The sequence below is a fragment of the Coenobita brevimanus genome, chromosome 68 (genome assembly GCF_032717465.1).
Source record: "Coenobita brevimanus isolate Jiangsu-jjx chromosome 68, ASM3271746v2, whole genome shotgun sequence".
NCBI classification, from domain to species: Eukaryota; Metazoa; Arthropoda; class Malacostraca; order Decapoda; family Coenobitidae; genus Coenobita; species Coenobita brevimanus.
Window position 1 is genome coordinate 27,602,906 of NC_137021.1, and position 13,522 is coordinate 27,616,427.

Genomic DNA, 13,522 nt, shown 5'->3' on the forward strand with positions numbered 1-13,522 from the left:
AGCTCCTGAAAAAAAAAGAGGGAATGAACGTAAAAAAAATAAAGTTCAAACAGAACGAGCGGAATTAAATAACCTTACGAACAAGACACAATGCGAAGAAAAAAGAAAGACATGGGTCAGATTAAAGAAACCATAAAAAAGGGAGAAAGTCTGAAACAGGTCCCAAGTAAAATGGCACTAGGAATGCAATAAACTGTCACTAAAATACAATAACGGAGAAGTCATTGAATGCAGAGATTAGATGGTGAAGAGAGTTGATGAATTTTATAAAGAACTGAATGCATCAAAGACAGTGATACTAATGGCTATATTTTCAGATGACACAAGTGAAATATCTAAGGTAACACCAGACGAAGTAAACATTTCTCTTAAAAACATGAAAAGAGGGAAGGTTCCAAAAGAAGATGGAATAGTAGCAGATTTACTGTTGGATCCAGGAGTAGAAGTACAACACAGGCTCGGCCATTTATTTACTCAATGAATAAAAAAGACAATTCCCAAAACATGGTGTAATGCAGTAGTTATTTTCTATCTATCTCTATCTATCTATAGCCCGACGCCCTAATCCCGCAAAGGGTGGCCACAGACAAAACGGCTCCAAGTCGCTCTGTCACCCACCATTTGACTACCTTCCCCCCAACTCACTCCCCCCTCCCTCATATACCTCTCAACTCCATCCCTCCACCTCATCCTCGGTCTACCCCTCCCTCTCCCTCGCTTCACCTCACCTACATACACCCTCTTAGTCAGTCTTTCATTCTTCAATCTCTCCACATGTCCAAACCACCTCAGTGTATTTCTCCTAATCTTCTCAACCACATCCTCATCCACCCCACAATGTTCCTTTACTTCTTCATTCGTCAACTTGTCCCTCCATGTCACACCACATGCTCCTCTCAAGTAACTCATTACCACTACTCTCACTCTTGACTTGTTCCCCTCTTGCAAGGTCCACGCCTCGCTTCCATACGTCAGGGTAGGGATCACAATACTATCATGCAGTGACTTCTTAACTTCCATACTCACCTCCCTATTTCTCATCACTGCTTTCAGTGAACCAACAACCTTCCTTCCCTGCTGTACTCTTTCACGCACTTCATCCCCCAAAGTTCCATCCTTACTCATCACACTACCCAAGTACGTGAATGCACTCACATTCTCCATATCCTCACCATCCAACCTCACTGTACATTATGTGACTTCATTCCACTCAAACACCATAACTTTACTCTTGTTTACATTAACTTTCAGATTCCTCTTCCTGCACACTGTCTCAAATTCATTCACAAAGCCTTTCAACTCCCATTCATCTTCACTCATCAATACTGTATCATCAGCAAACAGCAACACCGGAATCTTCCACATCTCACCCTCATTCATTAGAGCCACCCCCACATCCACTGCCCTATCTAGCACCTCCTTTACAACCCCATCCATGTACTGTATATATCAAACAGCCATGGAGGTATCACACAACCCTGTTTCAGTGCCACACTGAGATCAAAGAACTCACTCAGCTCACCATCCACTTGCACCGTAGCCCAAGCTCCTTCGTACATACTCTTCACAGCACTCAACAATTTCCCCTCCACTCCCTATGTTCTTAATACCTTCCACGTACCTTGCCTGTCTGTTCTGTCATAAGCTTTCTCCAAGTCCATGAAGGGAGCATACACTTTCTTTCCCTTCTCTAGATATTTCTCCACTAAACATCTTAGAACAAATACCTGATCTGCACACCATTTTCCCTTCCTAAACCCCCCTTGTTCTTCTCCAACTAGCTCCTCTGTCATATGCCTAACCCTATCAATGAGTATTCTACCATATATTTTACCAGTCACACTAAGTAGGCAAATACCCCTATGGTTACCACATACTTCTCTCTCCCCTTTTCCTTTGTATTAAGGAACAATTATACCTGCTTTCCAGTCCTCTGGAACCCTTCCCTCTTCCCAAGCCAATCTACACAACTAGTTATTTTACTTTACAAAAAAATGCGTCTCAAAAGATCTTAGTAACTATCGGCCCATTAGCTTATTACCAGTTATTTACAAACTCTTCACTAAAGTCCTTACAAACAGAATAACAATAAATTTGGAGGAAAGCCAGTCTCGTGAACAGGCAGGATTCCAAAGCGGGTATTCAACTACTGATCATCTACACACAATGAATCAGGTAACTGAGAAAACTACAGAATATGATAAACCATTGTGGTTAGGTTTTGCTGATTACGAAAAGACTTTTGACTCAGTGGAGCATATAGGAATTACAAATTCATTGCGAAAACAAGGAGTAAATGAGAACATTCTGAATCTGCTCGAAAACATACATAAAGAGGGAAATGCTACAATCCAACCATATAATGACTTGGAAAAAATTCAGACCGAGAAGGGCGTGTCAGGGATATACAATTTCACCAATATTATTTACAGCATACCTAGAAAGGATTTTCAGAAAGCTAGACTTGGAGGACATAGAAACAAGCATACATAGAGAAAAATTAAACCATTTAAAATTTGCATATGACATTGTCCTAATCTCAGAAAAATCAGAGACATTGCAACAAATGTTAAGTGACCTGAACAGTGCGTGTCTCAAAGTGGGGCTAAAGATGAACCGGAGTAAAACTAAAGTAATATTTAACCCACATACTTGGGGCAAATAGTAAAAGACCATGATATCGAAATAAAAAGACGCATTACAATTGAATGGAAAGCTTTTGGCAAACACAGAGACATTATGAAAAGTAGCTTGCCAATATGTATCACACGTGACGTGCATAGCGAATGTATAATTCCAGCTATGACGTACGGTTGTGAGGCCTGTAAACTAACAAAATCAATGGAAAATAAACTAATCCGTTCTCTGAGAGCAATGGAAACTTCAGTGTTGGGAATATCTTTCACAGACAGGAAAAATTCAACTAGGATGAGAGAGCAGACTGAAGTCAGAGCCATTATAGAAGTTATTAAAAAAAAAAAAGATGGAGGTGGGCAGGCCATGTAGCAAGAGTAAGGGCTGACTGGACACCAGGGGATTGTAAGCGTAGCAGAAAAATGCCAGAAAGAGGTGGCGAGATGATATAGGGGAATTTGCATGGAAAACTTGGCAAAGATTGGCTCAGTCAAGGAATTTGTAGAGAAGGTTGGGGGAGGCCTTTGCTCAGCGGTGGACTTGTAATGGCTGATGATATATCTATCTATCTATCTATCTATATACAGAGAGAGAGAGAGAGAGAGAGAGAGAGAGAGAGAGTGGTAGGTGGTGGCGACCATCATCCACTCACTTGGTGTAATGCTGCCTACTTCTTGCTTAGCCTTTATCATTCTTTGTCTGTTCCTGTCCTCTCTTCCTGTTTCTCCCATCTTTCCTGTCACTTCTTATTTTCTTTCCTTTACGGGTGGCTTTATATTGAATGACAAGCCAATTGCTTTCCTGTAAGCCAAAAAACCATTTACAACGCTGGGTGGTAGTGAAGAATGATGAAGGAAGGGTAGTGTTGAACAGTGGGGATAGTAAAAATGCATGAAGAGAGCATTATAGTCAGCGGTTGAATGAGGAGTTTGACTAACAGGGAGGGTTTGAGTTGGCATTTGATTGACGCTGCTACTGTGAGTGAGGCAATAGGCAGGGTGCAGGTGGGGAAGGCAGCAGGAGTGTGTGGGTTGACTGCCAAAATGTTGATGGCCTCAGGAGATATAGGGGTGAGGTTAATCCCTGACCTGATAAATATGATTATATATGCGTGTGTTGTCCCAGATGAATGGCTGAAGAGTGTAATTGTAAATGTGTACAAAGGGACGCACGATACCCTGGAAAGAGGTATAAAGCTTTTAGATCAGATAATGAACGTAATGGAGAGAGTTTTAGAAGATATGATTGGAGAAAGAGTGAATACCGGTATTGATGAGATGCAGTTTGGGTTTATGCCAGGCAGGGGGACCACTGATGCCATAATCATTGTTCGACAGCTTCAGGAAAATTATATTGGAAAGAAAAGGGATCTGTATTTTGTGTGTGTTGCTTTCGAAAAGGCCTTTGACAGAGTCCCTAAAGAGGTGGTGAAGTGGGCAATGAGAATGCTTGGGTTGGAAGAGTTGCTGGTTAGGGTGGTTATGGCCATGTATGTGGTTGATTGCACGCAGGTATGAGTGAATGGAGATTTGAGTGATGAGTTTTCCGTGAATGTTGGTGTGCATCAGGGGGCAGTTTTGAGTCTCATGCTGTTTATCATGATACTTGAAGCCCTCTCACGTGACTTCAGAAATGGACTCCAGTGGGAGATATTGTATGCTGATGATTTGGTGTTGATTGCAGAGAATGAAAGGGAGGCGGAGGAAAGATTTTGGAAATGGAGAGATGGTATGGGGCACAAGGGCTTAAGGGTAAATGCAGATGAAACAAAAGTGTTAATATCTAGGGTTGGTGGCGGTACAGTCAAAGAAGAGGGAGAGTGGCCTTGTGCAGTTTGCCACAAGGGTGCTGGAAGTAACTCCATCTTGTGCAGTGTTTGTGATAAATAGGTGCACAAGAGATGTAGTGGTATTAGAGGTAGACTGCGAGATAATGCTGTTTTTATGTGTGTGGCGTGTCGGGGAGAGCAGGAAGAGATTGTCAGGTGTGAAAGGATTGAACTTGCTGGTGAGTCTCTTGAGTGTGTGGAAGAGTTTTATTATTATGAAGACACATTATATGCTGGAGGTGGGGCTGGAGCTAGCTCTGTGACTAGGGTGAGAAGTGGTTGGAAGAAGTTCAGGGAGCTGTTGCCTCTCCTGACATTGAGAGGGCTTTTCCTACGTGCTAAGGGATCTTTGTATGCAGCATGTGTTAGGAGTGTCAAGCTGAATGGTACTGAGACCTGGGCAGTAAGGGAAGAGGATATTCGCAGACTCAAACGTACAGAAATGACAATGATTAGGTGGATGTGCAGTGCGTCCCTGTGCGCAAGGCCTGGGGGGCCGGGTTTATGATGGAGGAGTTGAGAGGTAGGACGGTACTGGAGTGTGAGGAAAGGTAGCTTGAGATGGTTTGGGCATGTTTTTTTCTTTAATGAAAGAAAGAAGGAACCAAAGGCCATGGGCCCGCAAACTGTTCCTTCTAAGAAAAAAACAAAAACAATACAAAAGAGAGCTAAATTCAAGATCCGTTCATTTCAAGATGCCTGGACACTAAGCGTTTGAAAGACTGGAAATCATAAGTAGGATATACCGACAAAGGGAGACAGTTCCAGAGTTGACCTGTTGCATAAGTGAACGACTGGGAATAACGGTTAACTTTTGCATTAGAGAGTTAAACAGAAAAAGGATGAGAGTTTGTTGCTAGACGGGTGCTACGTGCCCATCGCAGAGGTGGAGGGATGTAAGCAGACAGTTCAAAGGAGCAGTGACCATTAAGTAGCCATAGAAAAGTGATAAAGATGCAACACTGCGGCAAAGAGACAGAGGTTGAAGGGAGCCAGAAAGAGAAGGAGAGTTGATGAGACTGTTCTGGTGTCAACATCTTTTTCCATATGAAGTTGTAGTATCACACATTTTACATAATAATTTTTAAAGCTGTTTAGTCATAATTAACAGTGTGTAATGAAGTGTGAATGATGAACAACCAAATATTTCGCTGTTAGCTGTGGTATAGGAAGAAGGTAGATGGCAGACCACAAGTGCCACCCTGTTTCAATTATAAAATGAAGGTTAGGAGAAGTGAAAAGATAACTGAATAGTGCGTAAGTGTAAAGTCCTGGGGAACCATTTATTATGTTGGTATATGTGAATGTACTTAATACCATTTTATAGAGGTGTATAATGTGCTAATAGAGTTGTCATTTATCTCTACTTTTTGCATAAGCCCAGAGTATATGTAATGCTCGGCACCTCACTTTTTAGCTGACCTCAGCACCGCGCCCTTGTCCGCTCGGTGACTGTACAGCGTCAGAGGCCGTTTTACAGTTTTAAAGGGAGGTGGTGTCGCTCCTACATATCTCTCGGGTCGCAGTTATATTATTCTGTACCCAATAAAGAGAGATTTAATCTGCTCATTTCTGTCACCTTACGCTACCACTTAATAACAGACCAGCTTCCACCTTCTCGTGGCAGAGGACCTTTGGTGGGAAGTGTCGGGCAGTGACGGCGAGTAGTTGACGTGTACTACAGACAGTGTCGTGGATCCAACACGGTGGTCTAGTTATACTAAACAGCAGAACACTTAATATGTAGTCAACTGCTACTCCATAACGGCTACATTAAATTGGTGGCCAGCAGTGCGACGATACATTTTATTGGTGCTAGCGGTGGCATGATATTTAGTGCTAGCCGTGTACTGATACATTAAATTGGTGCTAGCGGTGGCACGATATTTAGTGCTAGCCGTGTACCGATACAAGACAAAAAGCCTTTGACTCCACCCTATTGAGAAGAGCTGTATGTGGGAAGCCTCCCCACACATGAGAACTGTACTCTACACACGGGCGAATAAAACCAGTTTATAAAGTCAACTGTGCAGGGGTAAAGAAGGTACGGATTCGGCTTAGCACACCTAATCTCTTGGAAGCAGATTTTACAAGAGATGCAGTATTATCTTTCTAAGATAAGTCCCGACTGAATGAAACCCCAAGCAGATTCAAGGATGATGCAGGGTTGAGCTGGATATTATTAAACATTAGTGGGTACTCCTGTGGTAGATTGTGTTGGGTTGATAGGTATAAAAACTGAGTTTTTGATGCATTAAAAACAACAAGATTATTTTTATTCCAGCCAGAGACACGAGCCAAGTCAGACATTAGGTTTGCCATAGCCTCATCCCTTGTTTGTTGAAGTAACTGCTGAGATGGACGTTGCAGAAACCAAATGGAAAGGTGAAGGGTAGAATCACCAACGTTTGGGTGGATAGGGTTAGATGTTCAGCTTAGAAGGTCATTGATGAATAAAAGGAAGAGAGTTGGAGATAGGACAGAGCCCTGAGGAACACCACTGTTGATGGATCTAGGAGAAGAACGATGGCCGTCTACAACAGCGGCTATAAAACGACCAGAAAGGAAGCTATATATACAGGGACAGATAGAAGGATAGAAACCGTAAGAGGGCAGTTTGGAAATTAAAGATTTATACCAGAATCGATCGAAAGCCTTTGAGATGTCAAGTGCGATGGCAAAGCTTTCGCCAAAGTCCCGAAAGGAGGATGACCAGGAGTCTGAAAGCTAGATGAGAAGTTCGCCAGTGGAGTGTCCTTGACGGAACCCATACTGACGATCAGAAAGAAGGTTGTGATAGGAAAGATGCTTTAAAATTTTTCTGTTAAGAATTGACTCAAAAACTTTTTAGACACAGGATGTTAAAGCAATTGGACGATAGTTAGAGGGTTGGGAATGGTCACCCTTCTTTGGAACTGACTGAATAAGAGCAAACTTCCAGCAACAAGGAAAGGTACAAGTTGAAAGACAAAGGCAAAAGAGTTTATGAAGGCAGGGTGCAAGCGCAGAAAACACAGTTCTAGAGGACAACAGGAGGGACTCCATTAGGCCCATATACCTTGTTAGTAATAAGGCCAGTGATAGCAAAAAATACATCAGCTGAAGAAATTTTAATGTCAGCCATGAGGAAATCAGAGGGGGGAAGTAATGGAGGAACAGCACCGGAATCGTCCGAGGTGGAAATGGAGAAGAAAGTCTGAGCAAAGAGATCTGCTTTATCAGTAGAAGAAATAGCTACAGAGCCATTAGAATAGAAAAGAGGAGGGAGGGAAGGTGAGGTAAAGTTGTTACAAAGATTTTTGGCAATGTGCCAGAAGGAGCAGGAAGAATTCGAGTTGGAGAGTTGAGAGCACCCAACATGGATGAAATTATCTTTAGCAGAGCAAAGAACAGACTTAGCACGATTCCGGGCAGAAACATAAGCAAGATGTAATTCAGGGATGGGTTGCTTCTGGTACCCATTATAGGCCCTTTCCTTCTTGAGGACAGCATTAGAACAAGCGTGATTAAACCAAGGCCCTCTTGCATTAGTCAAAGGATATGAGAAGGGAATGTATGGTTCCATGCCCAAGAGAATAACCTCTGTAATTCGCAATGTACACTCACATGGCTCCTGGCCATGGAAGCAATAATCATTCCAGGGAAAATCAAAAAAGTACTGCCTGAGGGCTTCCTAATCCACAGCTCCAAAGTGCCACATTCGACGTTTCTTTGGAGGGTCCGCAGGCCGTACCACAGCAATAGGACAGGTCAAGGTAATTAGGTTGTAATCAGAGGAGCCCAATGGAGAGAAAGATTAACAGTGAAAGCAGAAGGATTAGTTGTAAGAAAGAGGTCAAGTATATTGGAGCTCTGTCCAAGGCGGTCGGGGTTATGGGTAGAGTACTGTACAAACTGCTCTAGGTCATTAAGGATAGAAAAGATGTAGGCTTGTTCACCAGGTGGATCAGTGAAAGGAGAGGAGAGCCAAAGGTGGTGGTGAACATTGAAATCTCCTAGATTGGAGATTTCAGAGAAAGGAGAAATGGACATGTGTTCCATTGTTGAAGTAAGATAGTCGAAGAATTTTTCATAGTCAGTAGAATTAGTGGACAAGTAAACAGCACAGATATATTTAGTCAGAGAATGACAAGAAAGCCGAAGCCAGAGAGTAGAGAATTCAGAAGAATCAAGTTCAGGAACATGAGAGTAAGATAAATCGTTGCATACATATACACAGCAGTCACCTTTGGCTTTGAAATGAGTATAGAGAAAGTAGGAGGAAACAGAAAAGGGTTTGCTGTCAGTTGCCTCAGCCAGCTGAGTCTCAGGTAGGAAGAGAAGGTGAGGTTTAGAGGAGGAGAGGTGATGTTCGACAGAGAGAAAGTTAGAGGAAAGGCTGCGAATATTGCAAAAATGAAGAAGTGAGTCAGACAGTGGTTCCAGGCATCTCTCTGAGTCGTCACCCGGATAGGGGCAGATGGTGGGGGATTTTATGGTCCCCTCCCCCTTGGGGACTTCGAGGCCAGGTTTGATTGCGCCATTTTTCTTTTTGATATTGAAAAGAAAGTGTAGTATGTACTGTGCATGTAGTTTGCTGTTGACATTTAGAAAAACATTGTATTGGAGAGCATGCTGGCCTTCACTGTGTGTTATTGAGACACTGAAAAAGTTCAGCAAAGGGGGATGGTCAGGACTCCAGAGGGCTTATGAAACGGGAGCTCCAGCTTTCCATGTCATCAGCTTTCCATCCACCTTGAGAGTACTGCCCTGCTCGACTGGTGCTACAGTCGAGGATGAAAACTGGGTGCAAATGGTCAGAAGTGTTAATATTGGGGGTGGGGTTGCGAGGGGTAGGCCGAGAAAGACATGGGACAAGGTCATTAAGTGTGACCTCAGGGTTAAGGGCCTGAACAGGGAGGCTGCAATAGATAGAACAGCATGGAGAGCCGCCATTAGGTGACCAAGGCCGACGCATATAAGCATGTTGGAGCCTTCAAAAACGAAACTATATATATATATATATATATATATATATATATATATATATATATATATATATATATATATATATATATATATATATACATATATATATATATATATATATATATATATATATATATATATATATATATATATATATATATATATATATATATATATATTCTATGTAACGAGCAAAACAACGACGGTGTTTAAAGGAGATATGAAGTAACACAATGCATGTTGCAGCGTGTGTAGTGAGAGAGGATAGGGTTAAATGCCGTACTGCTCGCGGTGGTGGTTGCTGATTATACTGTACTTTTCTGCTATGAAGCGAGAAGCGGAAGTTGCAAGGCTTTGTGAAATTGCTTTCTAGTGTGTCTAACTGAACAAAATTTGAAAATGAAGATAACAGTGAATAAACCTGCTGTATTTCAGAGGAATTGAGCAAGACTGCGTAGCTGGGCTGTATGGATAGGAAATGGAGAGAAAATGAATGCCTTCAAATATGTACTTATGAGCATGGAGTGGAGATCTGACGATGAAGTGCAAGAAAGAGTATAGTAGGCAAGGAAGGCTGCAGGCACAGTGAGGGCAGCGACATGTATAAAGAAGTCAGCACTGAAGTAAGGAAACTGAGTACAATGCGGACAGTGACATGCATAAAGAAGTCAGCATTGAAGTAAGGAAACTGAGTACAATGCGGACAGTGACATGCATAAAGAAGTCAGCACTGAAGTAAGGAAACTGAGTACAATGCGGACAGTGACATGTATAAAGAAGTCAGCACTGAAGTAAGGAAATCGTTACACAACACTATTATGATCACAGAATAACGTATGAAAGTGAAGTTTGGACTGACACAGGGACACAAGAGTGAGAGGAGTGCAAATGAATAATCTGACAGGTCTCCATGGAGTATAGTAATGTGAAATTATCCTTCTCCAGATCGAAGGACGTATTTTAGTGGAATTACGAGGATGACCAGGAGTTTTTTATTTATCTAACAGAATACAACCTTATGTCAGTCATAGTCATACAAATGTTTCAGTGTACTTTATTGATACAAAAAGCTTTTTTGTTTGTCTCTTCACTACCTATGTCTATATGTAGCCAGAAGCCTTGTTCCCCGTGAATTTAATCTCGAACAAATCGGCTTCATGTCGTCCTGGCCTTTGCCAGGCTGCCCTCCCTTCACCTCTCACTACCATCATTCTTATACCTCTCCACTCCGTCCCTCAATTTCATTCTTAGTTTCCTTTTCCTCCTCCACTCAAAAACACCCTTCTAGTCAGTCTCTTACTTTCTATTCTCTCCACATGGCGAATTTATCTCAGGCTACTATTATCAGTATTTATTATTTTTTTTTCACATCACCATCAACACCAAAAGACTCCGGTGTTATATGCACGGAGTGACTTTATGCAGGAAGTTACCATCCTCTTCTCTTTTTAGCCTAAATTAATCTAACCTGACGAAACCTAACTTAACCTAACTAAACCTAACCTAACCAAGCCTAAACTAAACTAACCTAACCTTATCCTAGATCAACCTAACCTAAATTAACCTAACTAATTCACGAAATGACTGATTTTACAATCTGCCTGTGAGAAACACGTGTATATTTATTCATAAAGATCTATATATCGAACTATAGTTGTCTATAGGTCGATAAGTCATCCAGCTATTACCCTGACACATATATATCATAAAATGTTGTTGATAAATGGCACAATACTTGATATAACATGCGGATACTTTCAGCCAGCAACTAAAAAGGGCACTCGACGCATGCACACTGAGCGGAACGGTAACTTCCAGCATAAGTCTCTCCGTGCATATGACACCGGAACTTCCTCATGTCCAGGCTATGTTTTGTATTATATTTTTTGATAGTCCCACATGACTAGAAGGTCAAATGGGATGTACTGAAATACGACAGAATGGAGAGTTGTAGTATGCAAAAGTAAATCATTTTGAATGAGGTGCCGTAACCCATTTGTAACAATATTTATGGGTGAATTTTGTGTCTGCATCTCCTCGGATTTTAACAATGCAAGGACTGTAATAGTTCACAGTTACAAGGCTTCACGGATAATTGCGTTCGTTACTTAGTGATAAATTGACATTGCACACTGTGAAGTTCCGCGGATTTTTTTTCCCCTCCAGGAATCGCCAAAACGTAAAATTATACAGTATGACATTCACATACAACATAATGGAATTAGGCTAGCCATGAAATATTCGGAATTTTATGTAAACATATTCAGATCCACATTAACTGTATTGTTACGTGTTTCCTCACATCATGGTAGGTCTACAGATCTCCATCTTTGCGCACGGAGAGGTGGTGGCGATACCAATACACCAGTCCTGTATGAGACAGCCCTAGCATGTATTCAGTATGGACAGTGGGTGTTAGCGCCGAAGTGGTGACATGTGGAGGTTTATAGTATGTAGGAGGACTACTGTGCCTTTGGATCAGGCTGTGAAGCCTATGTCCAGAGTCGGACATATTGAAAAAAAAAATGCTTCCAAATATGTGGCTTCAGGAGTAAATGACCGTGTTGATACGCACCTCACATGGTCCATACAGAGACATTCTCGCCTCTACAGAAAGTACCTTGATAAACATGGTGATGGTTCCTCTCACTATCACAATCACCGGCAACCTCGCTGACCACTCACAGTGCAACATTCTCATTGCCATAGTTGACTTCTTAGCACCTTTTCCTTCGCCTTTTACTTTGCATCTGTAATCCATTCCTAAATATTCTCCTGTAGGTAATTTTTATCTTAATAATGTAAACTTAATTTGCATCAGTTATTAACAAGGCGATACTATAGTGATATTTGCTATTATAGTGCTGAAGAAAAAGCGTCACGAAGTTTCCTAAGCTAAACAGAATAGAAGCTATGTCAATCATATTCATTAACACCTCATTACGGTCAATCTCACACCACACTGGAGCTCAAGATGATGCTTATAATCAGCCATTCTCATCTCATACATCATTGCAACAAATTTAGTCTAACCAGACGGTGCAAGGGTGAATATAATTATTGCCACATTATAATAATACGTCCTCGAACACTTGCTTCCATCATTCCCCTACTTGAACACACACAACCTCAACTGACCAGCTAGAGTCAACTTGGGGTGCAGCCGTTTTTCATTGTCTCTGTTATGCTCCCATAACACCTTACTGACAGTCACTTTCCCCCGACAGACGCAGCACGGGGTAAACATGAGCAGCTCGCGAGTGACAGTGACAGCTTCAAGGCGACACCACGGCCAGCGGCTGAGCTGCACCTCCCTCAACCCCCTCTTCCCACACTATCCACTCACTGACTCCATCCTCCTCAACGTTACCTGTGAGTCTCCCTCTCACCGCCCTGTCCCTCAACCCTCTCTTTCCACACTACTTCACAGCTTAGTCTTCCCACACTGCCCCTTAACTCTGTATTACCCCACTACCTCTCAACCCTCGCTTCCCCCACTGCTCACTCACGGACTCCATCCTCTTCAACGTTACCTGCGGTCTCCCTCTCACCTCCCTCTTCCTACTCATCCCTCTCAGCTCATACATATTCCTACACAATCGCATATAATATCGCAATCTGTTATCCCCGCATCTTGGTGGGATTAGCACGTCCTCTAGCTCCTGTTCCATGCATGCTTCTTAATGCGCCACTCTTTTTAAAAACCTTCAGTGCGATCACACCACATTATATTTTCTTCCTCGTAGTATACTAACTTTATTAAAGTTGAAAGACCCCTGCCGTAGGGTAAGGTTAGAGAAATTCACCGTTATTTTGTTCACTAACAGATTTTCCCTTTTTTACTGAACACAAGAAACTGGCGTTAGTGCTCCTTACAAATGACGTTATTACAATGAATGCAGTTTTAAAATAAATCAACAAACAAAAGATTAGCGAAGGTTTTTATATAAAAGTTTCATTCATTCATTGCCAGACGCCATGTATCCCAAACGGGGTGGCCAAAGGCTTAGAGTTAATTGTTTTTACAGGGAGGGGCACTAATCCTCCATCAACCCCACTTGACACGTGATCAAAAGGTCCTGAGTCACGGCC

The 13,522-nt window shown here is 42.0% G+C and overlaps 1 protein-coding gene across 1 annotated transcript in view; it reads left to right on the forward strand.

Annotated features, from left to right (window-relative positions):
• LOC145405872 (adhesion molecule nephrin-like) overlaps window positions 1-13,522 on the forward strand; it is a 378,905-nt gene that overhangs the window by 117,039 nt on the left and 248,344 nt on the right. The window contains exon 9 of the mRNA XM_080277129.1: window positions 12,658-12,802. Within this exon, the coding sequence (XP_080133255.1) occupies window positions 12,658-12,802 (145 nt within the window). The remainder of the gene's footprint in view (window positions 1-12,657; window positions 12,803-13,522) is intronic.